The following is a 23735-nucleotide window of genomic DNA, read 5'->3' on the forward strand; positions in this document are numbered from 1 at the left end:
AGCGCTTGAGTGGATTTAAAAAACAATGTATTGGTATAATGATTGGGGAGGTGACAAGAGTGCTACAAGGTAAACATTTGAATGAATGATTAATTATAAACAAAAGCTGTGTCCACTCTGATGTGAATAAGCACAACTTTAAAAATGGGAAATTCCTTTGCGATAAAAAAAACGTTTGCTATAATTTCAGTAGATAAGAGGGAAAGTGGGAGCTAGGAGCTCAGAGGGAGCAGTAAGAAAGGCATCTTAACTGTTGTGAAGATACAGATGGCAGTACCTTATTTTTCAACCAGTAAAATAGCCATTTTGCTTGATGGACAAAGGTGTGCTGTAAATTGACACTGAACTTTAACTTGCCCTCTGATCAACCAGCCAGCACCTGAATAGGTTCCTGTGGTAGAGCAGTCCCTTAGTTCCAGGAAGGCAGAGTAAGTTTTTAGTTTCCTGCTGACAGGGAAAGTCGACTGAAATGAATACACTAGGGGAAACCAGATGCATCCTTTCTCCCATGTTAACCCTGATTTTAAAGATTTCCTTCAGCCTCTTCTAGAATGGTAGTAACCTCTGGATTATTTTAGAAGCACAGTGTTAACGTTTCAGGCTGGTACTTCCTTTCCGTTGCTAGGCACTGACGCCGTCCTTCCCCCACAGAGGCTGTAAAGCGCTGTGTCCGCCGCTGCTGCTTGCAGTGGGGTGTGCCACACATGGTCGGCTTTGCTCCTGGGGGGTGATGGGGTTGATGATACTCCCCTGGCAAGCCTTTCACCGCAGAGATTCAGCTCAGGTTGTATTTCTAAGCAGACTGAGAAAAGCCATTAGCTTTTCTTAACTTTTAATTCAGGATCCAAATATCTTCTTTTTTTTTTTTAAGATTTTATTCATTTATTTGACAGAGAACACAAGCAGGGGGAGCAGCAGGCAGAGGGAGAGGGAGAGGGAGAAGCGGGCTCCCCGCAGAGCAGGGAGCCCAACGCAGGGCTCCATCCCAGGATTCTGGGACCACGACCGGAGCCCAGGGCAGACGCTTAACCGACTGAGCCACCCAGGTGCTGCAGGATCCTTCTGATTGATTAATTAATATTACGCCCTTTTCTTTTTCAAGCCGACCCCTGAATAGCTTAGCAGAGGCCTTCCATCTTCTCTACTTGGTTGCCAGAGAATTTTCCTCCCTTTTCAGCCTCGCTGTGATCTGTGCAAACAACTGGCTGAAGGAGAGCTTGGCGGGAGGGGGGGGGGGGCGTTAATTTGTGTCTGGGTTTTAAATTCTGGAAATGAGGGGATTGCTTTTTCTAGAAAAGGCATGTATTTGTATATTCTGTCTGTGAGATAATTCCTAACTTTTTATTAAAAGAAGCTGAGAGGTTATAGAAAACATAAAAGTTTGATCACAATCCTAGAATTCTCAAAGCCATGTCCTTTTCCATACAGCTTTATTGAAGAGATGAAGTAGATCTGATTTAGTGGGAAAGAATAATGTCGCTCTGCTTCATTATTAGGATTAATAATTAGGTTGTATCTTTCACTGGTATTGAACAGAGAAGGCAAATTTAAATAAGTATATGATTCTGCTTATTGAGTTTTTAAAAATAAGAGTAAAACTGTAAAATAATTTACCTCGGAGAACCGGAGTCTGCGAGTTATACTGACAGCAAGACATATTTTGTTAGGGATGGGCAAGAAACTAAGAGGTGTTAAAAAGCTCTCTTTTAAATGAGGAAATATATTTTTAAAATTTTTTTTAATTGTAGTTGATGTACAATGTTACATTAGTTTCAGGTGTACAACATAGTGATTCATCATCTCTATAGGTTATGCTATGCTCATCACAAGTGTAGCAGCCATCTGTCACCATACATTATTATAGTATGGTTGACTATATTCCTATATTGTGCCTTTTAGTCCTGTGAATTACTCATTCTGTAACTGGAAGCATGTATCTTCTACTCCTCTTCATCCATTTTGCCCATGCCCCAACCCCTTTCGCTCTGGCAACCATCAGTTCTCTGTATTTATAGGTCAGATTCTGCTTTATGTTTGTTTCTTCATTTGTTTTGTTTTTAGGTATTTGTCTTTCTCAGTCTGACTTACTTCCTTTAGCATAATACCCTCTAGATCCACATATGTGGTTACAAATGGCAGGATCTCATCTTTTTTTTATTACTGAGTAATATTTCATTGTATTTGTACGTATATATACTACATCTTTTTAAGATTTTATTTATTTGAGAGAGAGAGAGAGCACGAGCAGGGGGAGGGGCAGAGGGGTAAGCAGACTCCCCACTGAGCAGGGAGCCTAAGGTGGGACTCGATCCTGGACTCTGGGATCATGACCTGAGCAGAAGGCAGACGCTTAACTGACTGAGCCACCCGGGTGCCCTATATACCACATGTTCTTTATATATTCATCTGTTGACAGACACTTGGGTTGTTTCCATATCTTGGTTATTGTAAATAATGCTGTAATAAATAGGGATGCTTATATCTTTTCAAATTACTGTTTTTATATTCTTTGGGTGCTTAATAGAATTATTGGATCATATGGTGTTTCTGTTTTTAATTTTTTGAGGAACCTCTATACTTTTTTCCCGCAGTGGCTGTACCAATTTCTGTTCCCACCAACAGTGTATGAGGGTTCCTTTTTCTCCACATCCTCGCCAACACTTGTTAGTAAATGAAGAAATTTAGATAGGAGTCTGTGTGTGTTTGTGTGTGTGTGTGTGTGTGTGTGTGTGTGTAAATGTTTATGTTTTAAGAAGTATCCATTGAATTGTTGGAGAATTACCCTTGTCTCTCAAGACTTATCTGTGTAATTTAGAGCTGGTGTGAGTCAAATATAGAATATAGGTACAGGCAGTATCATAATTAGGAATACTAGTTTTGGACTTCTTTTAGCCAGGTACTTGCCCCCTTCCCTGTTAAGCTCTCTAATGACAGGATACTCAGACCTCGGGGCTTATGAGGGTTCAGGTCCTGCCGATACTTGTGTGTGTTCAGTTGGCTTTTTCTGGCATTTAGGGAGAGTCAATATCAGGTAAAATAGTGTTTCTTTGAGTAAATGCAATCTGAATTCTTAATAGATGACTTGGAAGTGATCTTGTGGAACATGTTTTCTTGATTTGGGAATTACCTATGCTGAATTGCATTTTAATAATGGGCCTCCAAAAGCTCTACTGATCTAACTTATGGCTGTATATTACATATGCTATTAGAGAAACTGGCTACCCAGTTACTAGGATAAATAAGTGGTTCAGAGGCAAGAAATGAGAAATTTTATCTAGTCTTGGGCTTGGAAGCAAAGCACCCTACGTCTGTTTTCTTTGTGCTATTGCTATCACTTTCTTTTCTTTTTCCTCACCATTTCTTTCTTTGTCCCAAAGCACTGAACAGTAGTTTTACACGTTCGCTCTAATACTTCCTGGACATTCATACAAAGGGATTAGAAGGGGAAATCAGCCTAGCAGAGAACAATGGAGTCTGTAGGCTTGAACTCTGAAAAAATACAGAACAAATGTGACTAATTTTACTTTATTTTTTGAAATCTAAATATTTGTAAACTTCATGTGTAGAAGCAAATGAGAAGAGTTGTATCCTTAGCTCATTGAAATTACACTGTGTTTATACCTTCTTTTAAGTAACATATTCTTTCATTAAGATGTTTGTAAACTTATGTGTAGAAGCATATGGAAATAGTCCTGTGTTCAGCTTATTGAAACTACACTGTTTAACCTTCTTTCAAAAAAAAATCTTTCATTAAGGTAACAAGGATATACAAAGTTATGTGTAGAAGCATATGGGAGAGGCCATATGCTTAACTCACTAAACTACACTGTATATATACCTTCTTTCAAGTAATATCTTTCATTAAGATATGTGTTTCTTTTTTGTTGTTTTTATTTTAATTCCAGTTAGTTAACATACAGTGTTAGATCAGTTTCAGGTGTACAATACAGTGATTCAAAAATTCCGTACATCGCCCGGTGCTCATCACCACAAGTGTACTTCTTAATCTCCATCACTTATTTAACCCATCCTCCAACCCCACCCCCCTTCTGGTAACCATCAATTTGTTCTCTGTAACTGAGAGTCTGTTTTTTGGTTTGTCTCTCTTTTTTTTCCTTCACTCATTTGTTTCTTAAATTCCACATATGAGTGAAATCATACGGTATTTGCTTTTCTCTATTTCTCTTAGCATTATATCTCTAGCTCCATCCATGTCATTGCAAATGGCAATATTTCATTCTCTTTTATGGCTGAATAATATTCCATTATATATATGCCACATCTTCTTTATCTATTCATCTATGGATGGGCACTTGGGCTGCTTCCATAATTTGGCTATTGTATATTGCTGTAGCTATAAACATCAGGGTGTAAATGTGACTAATTTTAGAAGAGTTGTTCTTGGGATAGTTAAGTAGAGAGCTATATAAATAAAGACATATACTAATGGACACTTTATTCTTTTTGTTTTCATTTGTGTTGCTGCAGGTTTTTTTTTTTTTCTTTGAGGAAACATCCACAGCATTCATTGATATTTGAACCAGAGAGTATATATCCCACCTTTCCTATTTTATGAAGATACAGAGTCCTATCTGTTGGGGGAAAGTGGCTAAATGTTGCCTTTAGACCAAAAGAAAACAAAACAATTAGTGTTATTGAAGATTGTGTTAAACAGGAACTCATACTCTGTGGAAAATAAATTAGTATGAAGCTTTTGGGAAGCCATTTAGCAATATGCACGGAGACTTAAAATATTGGTGTCTTTTGACTGAGAAATTCTACTTCAGAGAATTTCTTGTAAATGAATAATCATAAATATAGAAAAGCCTTATGGATACTGGAGTTTATCACAAAACTAATTATAATGGAAAAATAGGAAACAATCTAAATGTCCATCTATAAGATGATGGTCAACCAATTGTTGTGTAGCCAGTGAGAATACATAGTAGGAGTATAACATCACATACAAAATGCTTTTGATACAGTGTTCAGTGGTGAAAACTGTAGTTTAGAACATTGTTTATTCAGTATGATTATAAGTTTGTAAAATATGCTTGGACAAATGAAAGTGTAGGCAGTGACTTACCTTTGGATGGTGAAACTATATAATTTTCATTTTCTTTTATAGCTATTTCAAAATTATCTTCAATGATCATGTATATTTTTATAGTGAGGAAAAAGAAAGTAATCCTTCTACCTTCCCACTAAAAATATTACTCTTCTTACAGCTTTAAACATCAGTAGTAAAAGTGCAAGCATTGGAATAAGACTTTCGCAAAACAACATTGTGGAGCATGGATTCTCTATCAGAAGAATTTTTTACAAGGTAAGGGATCGGTTGGACAAAAAACCAACCACATTTGTTGCATCTTGAAGACATAATATTTGTCCTTTCCACATAACTTTGGGAAGCTAGTGTGATTGAGATGCCCTTATGCTTGGAGATAATTTAGCAACTTTGATTAGTGGGTGAAATGTAATTACAGAAAATTTCTCTTAAGGACCACACTCTGGCTAAAGAGTTAAGAAGTGAAAAATGTGCTACAGCTTGCTACATGTGGGCATTCTCACCAGAGTAGATTAATGTGATCTGTTAATTTATTTTATAAGCATTTACTGTAATGCTTATAATGTAAAGTACCTCTTTGGGACTTAGTAAAGGCAGACAAAATTTTGGGTACCTAGAATTATAATGTAGTAGGAAGATATATAAAAAGTTATATCTTTAGGCAAAATGCATGGCTCTAGTAGAAAGGAACAATAATGATTGACTGGGGTTGAGTGGGTTTCCACGAGATGACACTCAAACTGAACATTAAAGGGTAAGCATTTTGATGTACGTAGAAATGGAAGGAAACAGCAAGAAAAAGTACTTAAGATAAATGATTGGGAGAATTTCAACTGTCTTCTAAGTTTAGCTTTATTTTGGGCAGAACCAATGACCTTTTAAAAAGAGAAAGGAAATTTTACACTGTATTTTGGAAAGACTACTTATTGATGGTGAGAAGGAAGAGAACAAAATATAACACTAGTAATAGTTCAGGAAGAAGCTGATGAAGGCTTGCAATGGTAGGAATAGAAAACAGAAGGGATTTATAGAACTAGAATCAACAGAATTCTGTGACTGCTTAAATATGAGGAAAGGGGCAAAAGAGAAAAAGAGATGACTCAAAGGTTTCTAATGACCAGGAGGAGATAGGTACCATTAACTAATATGGGGCTCAAAAATGGAGACAGGTTTAATGTGTGCATGAGAAAGAGGACAGATGATGAATCAGTTTTGGACATGAGGAAATTGAGGTGTTGGTAATATATCTTAAGTTGTGGAAGTTGTTGAGTAGATGGTTAGAAATTTGTAGTAGTAGTGTCAAAAAGCAAGGCCGGAGGTATAGATTCAGGGGTTATTTGGTTGGGTGCTGTTAGAATTCATGAAAGTTGGCTTATTTTTTTATTCATTCATCCAATAAATATTTGAGTGCCTACTTTATGTCCAATATTGGGATAGAGACTTGGAGGTTAAGTAGTGAATAAGAAGGGCCTGATCCCCATCTGAGAGGGTTTGTTTATACATGGACATAAATGAAATTGACTTAAGTAGAAAATGTAGTAAGAAAAAGAGAGGGATAGGACGCCTGGGTGGCTCAGTTGGTTAAGCGACTGCCTTCAGCTCAGGTTATGATCCCAGGGTCCTGGGATCGAGTCCCGCATCAGGCTCCCCGCAGAGCAGGGAGCCCGATGCGGGACTCGATCCCAGGACCCTGCTTGTGTTCCCTCTCTCGCTGTGTCTCTCTCTGTCAAATAAATAAATAAAAAATCTTTAAAAAAAAAAAAAAAAAAAAAAAAAAAAAAAAAAAAGAAAAAGAGAGGGATAAAAATGGAACATTAGTGGGGTGCCTGGGTGGCCCAGTCAGTTAAGTGTCTGACTCTTGGTTTCGGCTCATTGGTTGTGGGATCGAGCCCTGTGTCGGGCTCCACGCTTGGCGGGGAGTCTGCTTGAGATTCTTTCCTTCTGCCTCCTCCCCTGCCTCTCTCTCTCTCAAATGGATAAATAAACCTTTTAAAAAAAAATGGAACATTAGTATATATACTATGTATATTTCAGGATATATCGTTATAGCAGAACTTCAGCTCCTAATAGCAGAACAAAGCATATAGGTGGTAAAAGTAGCAAAATAGCAAAAGAAAAATACTAGTCTTGTGTCTAGTTCTAGCTTTGCTACTTTCTAGGTGTATAACTTAAAAACAAGTTATATAACCTCTCTGGACATCAATTATCTTAATGTATAAAGTGACTGCCGTAGATGACTGTGGATGTACCTACTATTCTAATATACCAGGAGCATGGTTTGATACTGTTAATCTACGTAGTTTGTATTAAATATTATTAAAATAATAAATGAATGTGATGAATGACAGGAAGAGGTGTAGCCAGTGGTAGAAACTGAGAAGTGGAGGGCTAGGAGGAGAACCAGCAGCAGCAAAGATTGCAGAGGTTTTCAAGGAAGGTTGGAAGGTATGATGGGCAATGTTAAATGATGCAGGAAGACCAGGTAGAATGAAGAACTAAGACAAAGCTGTTGAAATAACAAATAGTAGGATTTCATTAGTAACCTTTAATAGAGCAATTTTAATGTTGGGGAGGGAATGAGGATTAGTTAAGTTCACATATCAAAATTTGTTAGAGAGACTATGGTGAATATAGCAGCCCACGTTCCACACTTGAATAAGAAGCTCTAAAGTAGGGTTTGGACATCTGGATGGTTCAGAAGCTTCACAGGTGATTTTAATATGCATCTGGGACTGAGAACTGTTGGGTCGAGGAGTGAATGATCATGAAATAGAGTGAGCAAGAAGGGTATACATTTGGGAGCTTTTTGTACTCTTCCACAAACCGCTGGAGAGGCTTCAGAACACTGCTGTGGTATTTTTCGTTCCTTGAAAACACAAAGTTCCTTGTGTTCCTTTTTGGAGTGGGACTTAGAAGTGGATGAAAAGACAGTTAAGAGGGTTTTTTTTGCCATGACATTTTAAAGAGCACTGAGAACCATCTTGTGAAATATTGTTTGTATGTATAAATCACCTTTTGTTGAAACTTTCACTGTGTGGATAATACTATACTATTTATCTGTCCCAGTTTCCCCTGATAAAATCAGTAGGCACATAGTGGATGATAAATGATTGTCTAGGAAATGAATACATAAATGTGAAGTAAGATAGGATAATTTTTATAAAGTACAATGCTGAGTAAATCCATTGATATAAGTTTCTCACCTCAGTTTTATCTCTGCTATTGTATAGAATTAAGAAGATCATATAAATCCTATATGATCCTATGTTATGGTTCTTATATTATGGGCCCTATATCATGGTTCTTTAGGCAAAAGCAATTTTATAAATAATTTTTTTAGTTCTGTATGTAACACTGCATATGTTCACATTTCAAACCAATGTCAGAAGCAAAACTTGTCAAGTTATTCCTTTTTACAAAAATAGTTAATTTTTAGATATGATATTCTCTCTCAATTTAAAAAAATCATTTTGGAAAACTGGATAACTGTAAGGCCAGGAACCTGAAACAAAAAAAAAATAAATAAAAGGATCTGCATAAGATCCTTTCCAAACCTTTATTATCTTCATAAACGCATGCACATGCATACACACAAAACATCAGCCTTTTTAAGACCCTTTTTCCTTTACATTGCTGTAAAGTTAATTTTTTCCCATGATTTTGGTATATCGTGTGTCTGTTCAAGAAAAGTTTTTTATATCAGCTGTTCTGTTTGCCACCAGCCAGTAAGGGCAGAGCATACCTTTTACCCTTTGAGTCCCTAAAGGTATGATACCTACCACTATTATTGGTCTTGATTTGAAACACATTGTTTACACTTTTGAACTTTCAGACAAATTCACTTGTTAGATTCTTTACTACTACAATTTGTTTTCTTTGTAAGGAGATACCCTGAATACACCTTTCTTTTTCATTTAAAGTAGGGATCCAACTGTGGAGGAGCAGACTAAGGAAGAAATCAAGAATAAGGTAGAAAAATCTACTGACCAACTGGTAAGAGAAGAGTTAATTTTCATTAATTGTTAATTAGTAATGAGTAATTATATATGCAATGTAATTCTAAATCTAGTCAGTTTATTTATCTGTTAAGAATTTGGAGGTGACTCTCCTTCATAAGTAAAATTATGGTCAAAATTAAATCTCTCTGATAATTGATAATTCTGTTATTATAAGCACGAATTCTCACTTTAAGTTAAAACTGGTAGGTGATTGAATTGACTTGCCCAGAAACATCACAATAATCAATTTTAAGAAATCCCTTACTTGTCTTTTAAAAGCAAAATCCAAACAAAATGAGAACTATGCACATACCAAGAAAACACACACACAGAATTTTATTTAGTAAATTTCAGAGTTGTTTTGAAATTCTCTTTCCTGTTTTTATCATCTTTACTGTTAGAAATTCCAGTTCAAAATGAAAGATAATAAAGTATGCATTAATATAAGGTTTATATTGCCAATGACAGTATATTTTATGGTAGCTTAAAAAATATGTATATATACACACATACATGAATATCACATGTGCTAATATTTAATGAAGGATGGATGAAGAGCTATTTGGATTTTTTTAGTGCAATTTTAACCTTACACATAGTTTTATGTGATTATTGGTGTTCATTGTAATAAATTTTATAAAGGTTATCTAGTAACAAGAAAATACATAAACATAAAATAGTCATATTCACCTGCATGAGGTTATCACTGTAAAAAATGTTGCAGAGAAAATACAATATATGCAGATGTACATAGCGATGTACACTTGAGCCAGGGAGGATTAGATCCAGAAAATACATTTCTAAATATAGAATTGGAAATACGGAAGTCAAAGGAGGTGAAAACTTTGACCTGAATTTGGTTTAGAGGCTAAATTAATTTTGCGAAATGGATTGAGCATCAAATATTTTGATAACTGGCTTAAAAAATTGTACTTAGACAATTTATGACCACTAACTTAAAAATTGTATTTATAATAAGATGAAAATATTTAATAAGCATGAAGTTTATGGTATATCCTACTAAAAATTTTTATTCATGCCATAATCTTGCTTGTGTATCAGTTTGGTAATTAACATTAGGATTTTGTGGTGACTTTTGACTGCAGAACTGACTGTTTGAAATGTATGCACTACTGACAGTGGTCATTCTTTTGAAGGGTTTGTCTAGTTACATTGTGGAAGCTTTTTAGTTTTTTGTAAACTTTCTGAAAAATTTCAAACCTACAGCAAAGTTCAAGAATAATAAAATGAATACTTATATACCCTTTGCTGAGATTTAGCAAACTATTAACACTTTCCTACATTTTGGATATAATTTTCATTTAATGAAATATAATGTAAGGTTATTTGTTGGGTATTGATGGGGATGGTGGAATCTTAATTTAAGACTCAAACCCAGAAGGGGAGAGTAGGCAGATAGTCCTACTTTGGACTTTATTGATTCCTAGTCACTTTCCTGGGTAATTGCGGTCCGTTAGACCTGACTAATGGTCAAAGAGTCACCCCCTCCCTGCCCCCAGGGCATTTTCAGTGACTCAAGCTTTACATGGCCTCCATAATAAAAAGCTGTCTTTTCTGATTTTCAGAGGTCAGCATCAACTTATTCATATTCCCAAAGTTTAAACAGGGTATAGGAACTGTGGTATCTTGTTAAGGTTTGAAGGAAGTCCATCATCCATGTGTTCCAGGTGCTTCTCCATTGCCCACCCATTCCTCACAACTAATGTTAATAGACAATCCAGCAGGACTTGACTATATAGCTATTGATTAGCCATTAATGATGGCTTATTAAGTCTGTAAGAATGAGTTCCTGTAGACCCAAGATTAGTATGACTTAGTTCTGACTGAATTAAGAGTCATTCTGCTTTACTACTTTGTTTATAATTTAAACTATTATAGTTCTATTTATTTTCAGTATGCTGTGTGTTTAGTAACTAAAGCATCAGTCACGTATGTAAAAAGTACTCTTAGATCTAGCTTTCATATTATTATGTAGACTAATCTATGTAATATTTTAAACTTAGCATTTTTTATGCCTTAAGTGGATCAATGCATTCTGTGTATTTCTCAAGGGCAACCATTTTTTGAGGCCTAATTCACATTTAAGCCTTAAATTGTAGATATTTCCCTATTTAATATCTTAAATATATAAATATATTAAATATTTAGATATTTACCTATTAAAAATGGTATAATTATCCCTATTTTAGAATATTTAATTTATAACTTCCAAATGAATTTATGATGGCCTTCTGTATATTAAAGCTTCCTGAGTTTTGGTCTTAAATTTCCTGCTATATTTTAAGTTCCTTGAAAGCAGAGAGAACGTCTTATTCTTTTTTTTAATTAAAAAAAATTTTTTTAAGATTTTATTTATTCATTTGAGTGAGAGACAGAGAACACATAAGCGGGGGGGGGGGAGGCAGAGGGAGGGGGAGAGGCAGAGGGAAAGGGAGGGGCAGAGGGAGAGGGAGAAGCAGACTCCCCGCTGAGCCAGCCAGGAGCCTAATGTGGGGCTTGATCCCAGGACCTGGATATCATGACCTGAGCCGAAGGCAAACACCTAACCATCTGAGCTACCCAGGCACCCGAGAATGTCTTTTTCTTACTTGGATTTTCTATCGCTCTGTCACAGTTATCTACCTATAGTATATAAAGGCACTTTTGTTGTTGTTGTTGTTTTTTAAAGTAGGCTCCACACCCAGCATGAAACCCAATGTGGGACTTTAAACTCCTGACCTTGAGATCAAGACCTGAGCTGAGATCAAGAGTTGGACACTTAACCGACTGACTCACCCAGGGGCCCCACTCTTTGTTCTTTTTTTTTAATATTTTGGCTGGTCTTAATATTAGAGTAATAAGAATATGTATAATTGTATAAATTTTTAATATTATCTTCTAGGGTAAACAAGAAAAGGACACACCTACTGATCTTGTCCCTGTTAACTTACTATTGGAAGTGAAGAAATTATTGAATGCAATTAATACTCTACCAAAAGGTGTGGTCCCTCACGTTAAGAAGTTCTTACAAGAAAATTTTTCCTTCCAAATTATGCAGGTAAGATTATAATTTGTTCTTTGGGGTCGAAGTACAGCTCTTTCTATATGACTGTCCAGAGAAAACATACTATGTTCCTTTACTCTCACACTACTACTACACTGACGATACTTCTGACACTAGATGTGTGGATTTATTCCCACATCAGCCAGCTCTCCTACACTAACTGGGTATCCAGCAAGTCCATTCAATTCTGATACTGTCTACCTAGAGTTAGTATCAGATCCCAGAAGTTAAGGGCTCAGTCCCACAAATCTGCTCTGACTTCAGACACACAGTCATTTGTCCCCGATACTTGTGACCAGCTGGCTATGGATTGAGGTTCTCATGACCCCTTCTTGGGTTTAGTAATTTGCTAGTATAGCTCACAGAGCTCCAGGAAACACTTACTTAATATTTTCCAATTTATTACATAATAAAGGCTATGATAAAGGATTTAAAAAACAGCCAAATGAAGAGATACATAGGGCAAGGTCTGGAAGGGTCCCAAGTATAGAAGCATCTGTCTCTGGAGTTGGGGTGTGCCACTCCCCTGGCATTTGGATGTGTTCACTAAGTTGGAAGTTCTCTGAACCCCATACTTGAAGGATTTTTATGGAGGCTCCATCATATAAGCATGATCAATAATTAATTAAATGCCCAGCCCCTCCCCCTCTAGGAATGGGGGATAGTGCTAAAAGCTCCAAGCTTCTAATCATGGCTTGGTGTTTCTGGTGACCAGCCCCTATCCAGGGGCCTACTGAGAGTCACCTCATTAGAACAAAAGATACTCCTATCACCCAAGAAATTCCAGGGGTTTTAGGAACTCTGTGTCAGGAACCAGGATCAAAGACCAAATATTACCAGGAACTAGGAACAAATATCCATGTATATATTTCTTATTATTTCACAGTGACTCTTTCCCTCTTTTCCTCCCTCCCTCCCTTCCCACAGCAGTGCAGCTAAAGTCTTGAAATCTCCATCTTACTTTTTGTGAAGGGCTCTGGTGTCAGCTTTGACTGTAGACTTCTATTAAATAGAGTTAGTTGGTGCTAGTCTTTGAAGAATAATGGTGGTAATGTGGGTTAGTAGCTAGTAAGCCACCGTTGACTATAAGGTCTAGTGTTTATTCTTATTCTATTAATAACCCATAACATGCCACCCTGGGACAGGGGATTGCTTTTGGTTTTTCTAATTTGTAAAATGTTGACAAATTTTTAAAAAATGTAAGATAAAAACAATGTCCAAAGCTTGTTTATTTATGAGTAAAATAAATACTTTAGAGAATATATTGTAGATTTCTGTCTTGGAATTAGTTTTTTTGTATAATTTATGAAACTTTCAGCACAAGATGGGTATCAGTTCTTAAATGAATGGAGTTTTTCAAAGTTAAAGAAAATGTTCTCATTTCTTTGTAGCCTTTAGTTGGGGGCAAAACACCATAGGTTATGATTAAAAATTCAAACAAATATCCAGAGACTTTACATACAATTATAACCTTAACTGAGATAATTTACCAGTATAAATTCTGGTTTGAAACTGTGGAATAATGCCACTATTTCCCTCCTATCTTTTGGAAATTACCCAGAAACAACAACAACAACAAGAAATAGAAATCAGTAGCCTTCCTATATGCAAACAATAGCCAATTAGAAGGTAAAAATGAAAGAAGAATATTAGCAACCAAAAAAGTAAAATACCTAGGAAAACACGTAAGAAATATACAAGATATAAATTAGTGTTTCTCAAAGTTTTTCCTAGGCTGCCTACATGAGACTATCTGAACTCCATACTAGTCCTAAAGAATCAAAATCTCTGGAGGTAGGTCTGGGAGTCTGCATTTTAGCAAGTATCTACACACTGATTTTCTTCACATTAAGTTTAGAAATCAATACTCTATATTGAAACTATAAATGAAGGTTTCTAAAACTCTAATAAAGGTAAGAAAAGAAGACCAAATAGAAAGCAATACACGTAGGAAGATACAGTGTGATAAAGCTGTCAGTTTTCCCTAAATTAAAATTTGTAAGTATCACATATCAAAAAGTGACAAAAGGGTTTTTGGAGTTGTTATTACTGAAAGCTAATCCTACAGTTTAGATGGGAAATAAAAGGAAGCCTAGCCAAGAAAATTATAAAAGAGAAGTGTAGGGGAGAAGGGCTGGGAATTTGCCCACTTAGATATTAAAACTTACTATGAAGCTCTCATAACTACAAGATTGTATTACTTGCTATTGACTTTATGGACAAGTCTAGAAAATAGAAGAGAAATTCCAGAAGTCGACCCAAATGCATACAGAACTGTTATGTATAAGATGACAACATTGATAATACTAAAGGGGAATTGGACAAATTAAGAATCCCAGTAGGAGATTTTAACATGATCTCTTAATAAGTGATACAACATGAACACAAAATTAGTGGAACCAAAGCAAACTTGATCTAATTCACATACACACACATACAAACACAAAACACTACACCCATTCTGCAGTGGCAGAATATATATACTTTTTAAGTGCACACAGAACATTTACAAAAATTTACCATGTGCTAGTCACAAAGCAAGTCTCATCAAATTTCAAAGAATCATAACATGTAGAGCGTGTTCTCTAACCGCTAGAAATCAATACAGAAAGATAAACTTAAAAAATCACTGTTCTTAAGATGTACCTCTAGGTATACCCATGGGTAAGAAAAGAAATGACAGTGGAAATTAGATAAATTTTTGAACTGAATAAAAAATATATATCAAAGCTTGTGTTATAAGTAAAATATGTGCTTCAAAAAATATTTATAGCTTGAAATGCAAATATTAGAAAAAGCAAATTTGAGTATCAATCATCTAAACATAAAGTTCAGGAGATTAATGGAAGAACAGCAAATTAAAAACAAAGTCAAAAGAAGGAAGTAGTAAAGATATCTGTCTATTGAAATAAAATAAGAAAATAAAATAGAGAAAGTCAATAAAGCCAAAACTTGTTTTATAAAATTGATAAATTCCTGGTAAGAATCTTAAAAAGGCAAAGATAACCCAAATCATGAATGAACATAAAAACATCAAAACTAATTCCATAGTCATCTAAAGGATAATAGAGAATTCTGCTACTTGCAGTGGCTGCCTGAGTTGGTTTAGAGCAACCTTCCTTAACTGGACAAAGTCTTTGTTTAGTAATGTGCTTTTCTAGCAGATCACTTAATTCAACTGGGGATTGAGGTGATTCTAAGCTTCTGTTTTGTGAAGAAGGGTCTATTTATGCTTTACCTTTTGTAGTAGATACTATCCGTGCCCTGCACATAACCCTTGGCCCCTTGGCCTCTTATTTCAGTATGCTCTGGACAATTTCCAGTTTTCAGTGTCTATTTCTCTATGCCTTAAGGCTTTTTTTCCCCCTGGAACTACAGAAGACCTGTACTTCTCATGGCAGTTCGGAAGTCCCAAGGAATTAATACTCCTGCATCACCCCATCACCTCTCAGTCAATAAGCCTTGGGAGTTGTTCTGCAAATATCCCAGTTTTCTCTCCCTTGGAGTTGAATAATACTGAGGCTTGTGTTTTTCGCTGTTTTACTGAGTTTCTCTGTTGTGTATCCAGCCACCCATTGTGGATAACTAAATAACACACCCTGTGGGGTACCTGGATGACTCAGTCAGTTAAGTGTCTGACTCTGGATTTCGACTCAGGTCATGATCTCAGGGTTGTGAAATCGAGCCGTGTATCAGGCTCCATGATGGGCATGGAGCCTGCTTAAGATTCTCTCTCTTCCTCTCCCCCAACCCCCACTTCCCTCTCTTAAAAAAAAAATAAATAAATAAAATAACATACCTATCAATTTAAAGCCTGTTTTCCCTTCCCTGTATCACATCTCTATTCCCCTACCATTGTTCTCTGCACCTCCCAAATAAACTACTTGCATTCAAGCTGGAACCAAAACTGACACTCTTACTCTAAGGGTATATTTCTTCAAGGTCCCAACAAAAGGATGAAGTGTTTTCCAGGGTCCCTCATCCTTGATAGGTAATGCATTCTGTTTTTCCCCCCAGCTTTGTAAGTTGGCTAAAAACTGCCTAGCATCCCAGCTTCTCAGCCACAACTGAAAATGGCGATTGCCTTAAGGAGAAAAGTGGCTACAAAAGTCAATCTCATGTCTCTAGGCTTTCCTTCTCTCTGAATGTTGGCCCCAGAGATTTTCAGTGCCTTGGTAGCTTTCTGTTGCTTTCAAAAAACAGTTTTTATATCTTCTCCAGCTTTTTTAGTTCTAAAGGAGTTGGAACTTCAGTGTTAGGTTTTATATGCTTACTCAAATTCAAGAGTTACTGTTGAGTAACTGGTTGGGTAAATGAGTCTGGAATTCAAGTGATAGTTCTGAGCTGGAAATACAAACTTGGAAACTGTCCAAGTAGACATTATTTAAAAACATTATTTAAAAACATGACAGTGGATTACTTTAGGGAATGTATGTGTTGATGGAGAAGAGGTTCATTAATTGAGTGCTGGTGAGACAAAGTATCTAGCTATCTAGGAGAAAAACGAAGTATTGTATATAAGAAACCATGTTAAGAAAGTGTAGGTTAAACTTTCCACACAGATAATACATTGTTAAACACATAGTGGAATTTAAGTGAAGCACTTGTAGGTACAAGGCACTGAGAAATGGACACAAAGATAAGACATAGTCCTCCTTTTCATTTCATCCATATAAATAACAAAGTATGGTGTATAATAAATCCTATATTAGTTTTGTTCCAATCAGATTGCAGCTTAAGATGCCTTGCCCTGGTGTTGGAATTAAGTCAGCATTCTTACAGGTCAGGGCTGGAAGGAAAATTTTAGCCATGCTTAGAGAACAGAAAGTATGAGAATAAACTGAGATTACCACTTTCCTCTAAAGTAGGAGTGGATGTGGCCAACTCTTGGCAGGCATAGGAATGCTGTTTAAGTGTGTTGAGGAAATAGTTACAAAGATTTGTCAGACTACTCAAAATCAAACAAATGAGAGAACAGTTGTATCTGGGTGGTATAGATTTTTTTATTTATTTATTTATTTATTTGATTATTTATTTTAGAGAGAAAGTGGGGAGGGGGAAAGGGAGAGAGAGAGAAGCAGACTCCCTGCTGAGCGAGGAGCCCAACTTGGGGCTTAATCCCACAACCCCTGAGATCATGACCTGAGCCAAAATCAAAAGTTGGATGCTCAACCAGCTGAGCCACACAGGTGCCCCGATAGTGTGGAGTTTTAAAAAATCATTTCCAGATTTTCTACGACTAGCGTGTATTACTTGTATAATAAAAATGTATGTAGATATTTGCTTTAAGTTAAAGAAATTTTTGACCAAATTATTTCCACAGAGAGAAGTTGCAGCTAACAGCCAGAATGGGGAGGAAATTGTTCCTGTTCTGACTTTACGTTTCTTGATAACACAACTGGAAGCAGCGCTTAGGAACATTCAGGCCACTAATTATACTGTAAGTGTTTGAAAGTTTGAAATAGTGGACTTGGACAACATTTTCCAATGAGAGGGTAGCCAGTGCAATCCTTGTTTTAAGGTATAGACCAATTTGTATTTTCCTTTTACCTCTGGAAAAAAGGTATGCATAAGTTGATTTCCTTCCTGTGTCTTGTACTTTATGACTGCATCTCTGTAATGAGCCGAATCTAGTCCCCTTCCCTACCATAAAATTGTTCATCTTAAATGAAGAGAAACTTGAACTAGTAAACACGGGCTTTCCCATTTGAAACAGAGAGTTATAAACTTCAGAAATTACTCCTTCCTTTCCTCCTAGTTATTAATCAACTCCTGATATTTCTATATTTGTAAAAATTGGAACTTCTGTTATCTGTTAATGAGTACTCATGTGAGATAAAATTGACAAGATATGCTTAATATGTTCAGTATCAAATGATACTTTAGAAATAAATAGAAAATCTAAGGAAAAGTGAAACTGGCATCAAAAATCAGAACCAATAGTATAGGACAGTAAAAGGAAAAAATCAGTTCTTTGAATGCTTTGGATTCGTAAAGTAAACTAAGTTTTGCACACATGTAGAGGATGGATTAGAGTTATCTTCAAGAAAGGACTACCTAGGTACCAACCAAGGTAGCCAAAGACACCAAATCCCTAAGAGGTACAAGGAAGTGGAGAAATCATCTTTGTTTAGTACTCTCAGGATGAGGGTTCTAAGCGGTGATATATACCACCCTAAAGGAGTTCTACATGGAGTCAAAGAGGTAACAAAAGGGAGTTTGCATTAACAAGTATTCCCAAAAACTTCTGGGATGCTAAAGATCTCTTTCTCCCACTAACCAGGTTGCCAAGCAGTAAAATAAATGAATATAAAATCAACATTAACAGATGCTGACTGTTTAGCCTGCTGTATTTAGGCATTACTTCAAAAATGAGTCTTACATAAGGAAATGGAGGAGATCCCTCTCTTGGTAGCATTGTTGAGCAGAATTGGAATTGTCATGATCAGAGCAGCCTACTGCTTTATCTCCCTGTTCAAGACTGCCGAGGATAGGTGGGGCAACTTCGTTGTAGGAGGTGGCGTGAGGGCAGGGGACAGTTGTCAATAATATCTCTATATCCATTTAGTTCCAATACTTGGAATAATCTCTGCTATTGGCGGGGGGGGAAGGTGGGAAGGAAAGGGCAGAGCATACTGGTTAGAAATGTACTGCCTACATCTCTGAATTCCTGAGTTCTTTACCTTGTACTTGTAATTGTAGCATTACCACAATTCCACATTTTATCCTCAAAGTGTTCTTTTTAGGGTTGTATGAGCCAAAGGCTCAGTCATATTATTTATGAAGCCAGTTTTTTTTTTTAAGTTACAAAATAATAGTTTATACTTCTTTAATGTTTGCTATATGACAGACACTTTTTGTAAGGATTAGCTCATTTACGCTTTGAAAGCACCCCACCTCATTATTCCCATTTTATAGATTTGAAACTGAAGCATAGAGGTTAAACAACTTGCTTAATTCATCAGGTAGTAAGTAGTGGAGTCAGGATACAAACCCATGTAGTCTTGTGTTAAGTGTCTATTCTGTGAACTGCATTTTACCATCTCTGCAAAGATGGGAATTTTAAGATGGAAACCAGTTAGATGTTAGTTACATGGGTTCATTGAGAGCAAATACACATGTCCATTTCCACTGAGATCAATTTGAAGCCAAACTTCTAACTCCAGCCAGTTACCTCATAAATGTGTACTGTTGGCCATGAGAACTCTGCTAGGTAAGAGAATACAGTTAGATCAGTAAAGAAGAAAACTTATATCCTGTAGATGCTTATCATCCCTGTGTACTTGAAAAAAAATCTTGTTTATAGTATGGGACAGTCTCATTGTAAAAAGTTAATGTGACAAAAGATACAGTTATGATTTTCAGTTAGTAGAGAGCTTATGAACAGAATGTATAATAATTTTCTTCATGGACAATTTTTAAACTTTTTGAGGTAATTTTAGATGCACAGAAGTTGCAAAAATATAGCTATAGAATACAAAAGTGCAGAGAGGTCTTGGCATACCCTTCACTCAGTTTTCCTCAGTAGTTACAGGTTACATAACAATTTATGTTATCAAAACTAGGAAGTTGGCATTCGTACAGTGGGTGTTGGGTCTGGAGTCTCCAAGACCCACCCCCATATTCAGAAGGTCTCAGGGTACTCAGAATATAGTTGTACTCATTACTACTTCTGTATGGAGATCTTAGCCATTTGTAGCATGTGAGGGTGGGAGGGGGAAGGAGACAATAAATCCTGATGGCTTCCATTTTCTTTAATCAAACTCTAATGTTTTATTTTGAGATTATCAACTATCCTTTTTCTTCAGGGTCAAATTGTCAAATACATCTAAAATGTATTTGCTGTTGTTCTTACTAGATGATTGACAATATAATGATAATTTTTACTATTTTTAATAATTACTAAGTAGGCTTAAGATATTTATTTTTTATTCAATTAACATATAGTGTATTATTAGTTTCAGAAGTAGAGGTCAGTGATTAATCAGTTGCATATAACACCTAGTGCTCATTACATCAAGTGCCCTCCTTAATGCCCATCACCTAGTTACCCCATCCCCCCACCCACCTCCGCTCCAACAACCTTCAGTCTGTTTCCTATAGTTAAGAGTCTCTTATGGTTTGTCTCCCTCTCTGATTTTGTCTTTTCTTTTTCCCTCCCTTCCCCTATGATTCTCTTCTTGTTTCTTAAATTCCACATATGAGTGAAATCATATGACTATTATCTTTCTCTGATTGACTTATTTCACTTAGTGTAATACCCTCTAGTTCCATCCATGTTGTTGCAAATGGTAAGATTTCATTTTTTTTTTTGATAGGCCTAGGATATTTAATTAAGCTTGGTATACTGAAAAGTAGCTTAGTCTAAATAACCAGATATTTTTTTTCTTTTAGGCACATCAGATTAATATTGGTTATTATTTGACATTACTGTTTTTGTATGGAGTAGCACTTACTGAAAGAGGAAAGAAAGAGGTATGTAGCATGTGTTATTTGTCCCTTGTAAATCCTCTTACACTCACTGACTTCATTTTGACAAAAAGTTGATTTTAGAAATTCTCTAAATGTTCATTTTGAAACGTTGGCTAAAGATCAAAGTTCTTTTGTAAATAAGTATTTGAATCACTGAGTACATTATCTGTGTGATCACAGGTGCTAGGGTTAGAGATGTGAATAAATGACTACATGACTGTATCAATATGAAAGCTGCTCCGACTTCTCCAGTTTGGAAAATAATTATTGTAAAAGAAAACAAATGCTTTTTATATCAGCCAAACCTAGTTTTATGTTACTACAGGATTACACAGAAGCAGAGAATAAATTTCTAGTGATGAAGATGGTGATCCAAGAGAATGAAATTTGTGAGAACTTTATGTCTTTAGTTTATTTTGGACGTGGTTTGCTTCGTTGTGCTCAGAAGAGGTAAGGATTTTAATAAACGGGCAGATCTTGCCTTTCAACTTTTAGCATTGTGAAATGGGATAAAGTTTTTATAGTATACCAGATATCATGACATTTGTGCTCTACTGGTTCTTCTTCACCTGTTCCTATAGGTAATAATTTATTTCATGTATTTGAGAATATTTAAATATCAAACTTAACAGGTCATGGCAATAAAAGGCAGTGTAGCAAAGACATGAGGAACATAGGCTTTGGAGTCTGACAGACCTGGGTTTAAATACATTTTCTGCCATGTACCCAATCTATGACCCTGAGAAATGTAATGTTACTCAACCTTATTTTTTCTTACCTGTAAAATGGAACTAATAATAGTGCCTACCTTATAAGGATGTTGCAGATGATTAAATAAGTGCTCAGAACACAAAAATGCTAGGTTTAATAACTAAATGATGGTTATAGTTATTAATACTGTCACCAGTGGGAATAGATGTTTAAGGTATAAATGAGCTTCTAAAGCATTGAAAGGGTCCGGGTGCTGGGTTTGGGAAATACTGGGGATTACACATTTAGTGAAATTGTGCAGACTATTTACTTCCTATATGAGATCCTTAGCTTTTGTAGCATAATTTATTGATTTTATTTGCTAAGAATGTAGTATATTCTAGAGATTGTGTGTGCTAAGTGTTGGGGATATGATAGTTTGCAAAATAGACAGTTCCTGTCTTCATGTAACTGATAGTATAGTGAAGTTTATAGACCTTAATCAAATAATCAGTTATACAAATAATTATGAAATATGATAAAGAGCTATGAAAGAAAATGCAATAAATAATTAAATAGTCTTCACTGGACACCCAGTCCAGTTCTGGGAATCAGAAGTCTTCCTGAGGAAATCATGTGTGGCTGAGACTTTTGAAAGATGAATTTGGCAGCTGTGCCAATCCTTATGCAAGATTACTGCTGGGCCCAACCATGGGATTCCTAAAAGAGTCACCTCTGTGGGAGTTACCTGATTCTCTTGTAAGGTTTATCTTCTATCCTCTGGCATGCTTGTTTTTTACTTGTTTTACCCAGAAGACTTCCTGCTTCCCATTTACTAGCATGATGTCATCAATATAGTGGGCCAGTGTGATGTTTTGCAGAATTTCAGGATGGTCAGAATCTCTTTAGTCTATATCGTAAAGAGAATTCACATAGCTGTGAGACAAGACAAAGAATGTATACTGCTGTCCTTCCCTCAGATGTGTGAACTACTCTTTAGTCTCTTTACCGTTGGGCATTGGAGAGAATCTGTTTTCCATATCCCTGATACCAGAAAGCCCAGTCACATGATAGCATCATTTACTTTCATCTTTGGCCTACAGAAAACAGTTACCACTGAGCTGCTCAAAGACACTGGTGCCTTTCTCACTGTGTATTTCTTAACTGCTTTAATGGATGGAGTGTCTTCTGGGCCTTTCCAGGGAGCCTTGTCTAGTGGTGGCTTCTTTGGTCTTGTGTAGGAAGTCCATTCTAACATCCTTATCTCCCTGGAGCTTTCTTCAATACCCTGCCAAAAAATTTCCAGCATCTCCACCTCAATTACTGTAAGCCATTGTTGGATCCAAGCTTGACGTAGCCTCAGCAGCATGTTGGCTCAGGTGGCTCAGGTGTCCTTGCTAGGAAAGTAAATCTTGAACTATGGAGGAGTCATCCCATATCAACATACACTTCCCTATGCAGCTGTGTCTGTGTGTTGGTTTGGCACTCTTAAGATCCACTCCCACATGTGTTCCTGCCAGTATATACTTGTCAAGTTCTGCAATTCTTGTGGTGAATCAGCTTTTCCTTTAGGGGCAGGGACTCTATTTTCCCACTTGGGCTCTGCTTATACCCGATCCTAGAGTTATTGGTCTGTGAGCAATGAGAAGAGATAGGAGAGGATCTTGAGAAGGAAGGGCATCATCTTTTGATATATGCACCTTAGATGATATTTTGGCTTGGTCAGTAAAGGGATTCTGTACTCCTCTAGCAAAAGAAAGGGGTCCTTGTCAGCCAGAGGGTTCAGGACAATTTAGAGGTTTCATTTAAATGTCCCCATTTCAGATCTCAGGGTCTACTTGTTTCCTATCAAAGCCCTGATTCTAGCATAACAGTCCTGCTGAGGCAGTGCTTTCAGTCTCTGCTCTTGTTCTACCCTTGTGATTAAATACTGGGCCTCATTTTCAGCACAGTCTGCCCTTACAAGATTAGTCTTGATAAAGGTTTTTTAAAATGTTACCATAGAGACCTTTTAGCTTTCACAGAGTGTCCTGAATTGGTAATAGTCCTGTCAAGGAGGTACATTTGGTCTCTTTTGCAGTTTGTTTCACCTTGTGATTAAATCTGGCCTGATTTTTCAGTACAGATTATCTTTATGACTGTAGGAGATGAGAGCCTTTTTAAATGCTGCCATAGAGTCCTCTGTCTTTCACAGTGTGCCCTGAGTCAACAGTTGGCTGACCTGTGCCTGTCATTCTCTTTCTTCAAGGCTTCCAAGACAGTAGACAAAAGCCAACCAACTCTACAATCCCTTTAATTACCATGGCCCCCATACTGTTCAAGCTTGAGCTACTACATAATCTATTGCCTCCCCTTCCACCTGTATTTCATCCCAATCTACCACAGGTGAGAGTCCTAGCATTTGTATTTCTATAGCATGCCAGAGGTTATCACCACCCTACTT

General features: G+C 36.5%; 1 protein-coding gene across 1 annotated transcript in view; it reads left to right on the forward strand.

The window, feature by feature from the left end:
• The window catches only part of DZIP3 (DAZ interacting zinc finger protein 3), a 95297-nt gene that overhangs the window by 9731 nt on the left and 61831 nt on the right, over positions 1 to 23735 (forward strand). Inside the window, exons 2-7 of the mRNA XM_044919686.1 lie at positions 5229 to 5326; positions 8992 to 9061; positions 11969 to 12124; positions 17454 to 17570; positions 20525 to 20605; positions 20928 to 21052. Of these exons, the coding sequence (XP_044775621.1) occupies positions 5295 to 5326; positions 8992 to 9061; positions 11969 to 12124; positions 17454 to 17570; positions 20525 to 20605; positions 20928 to 21052 (581 nt within the window). The 5' untranslated portion in view covers positions 5229 to 5294. The remainder of the gene's footprint in view (positions 1 to 5228; positions 5327 to 8991; positions 9062 to 11968; positions 12125 to 17453; positions 17571 to 20524; positions 20606 to 20927; positions 21053 to 23735) is intronic.

Source organism: Neomonachus schauinslandi, chromosome 1, assembly GCF_002201575.2.
Source record: "Neomonachus schauinslandi chromosome 1, ASM220157v2, whole genome shotgun sequence".
Classification (NCBI taxonomy): Eukaryota; Metazoa; Chordata; class Mammalia; order Carnivora; family Phocidae; genus Neomonachus; species Neomonachus schauinslandi.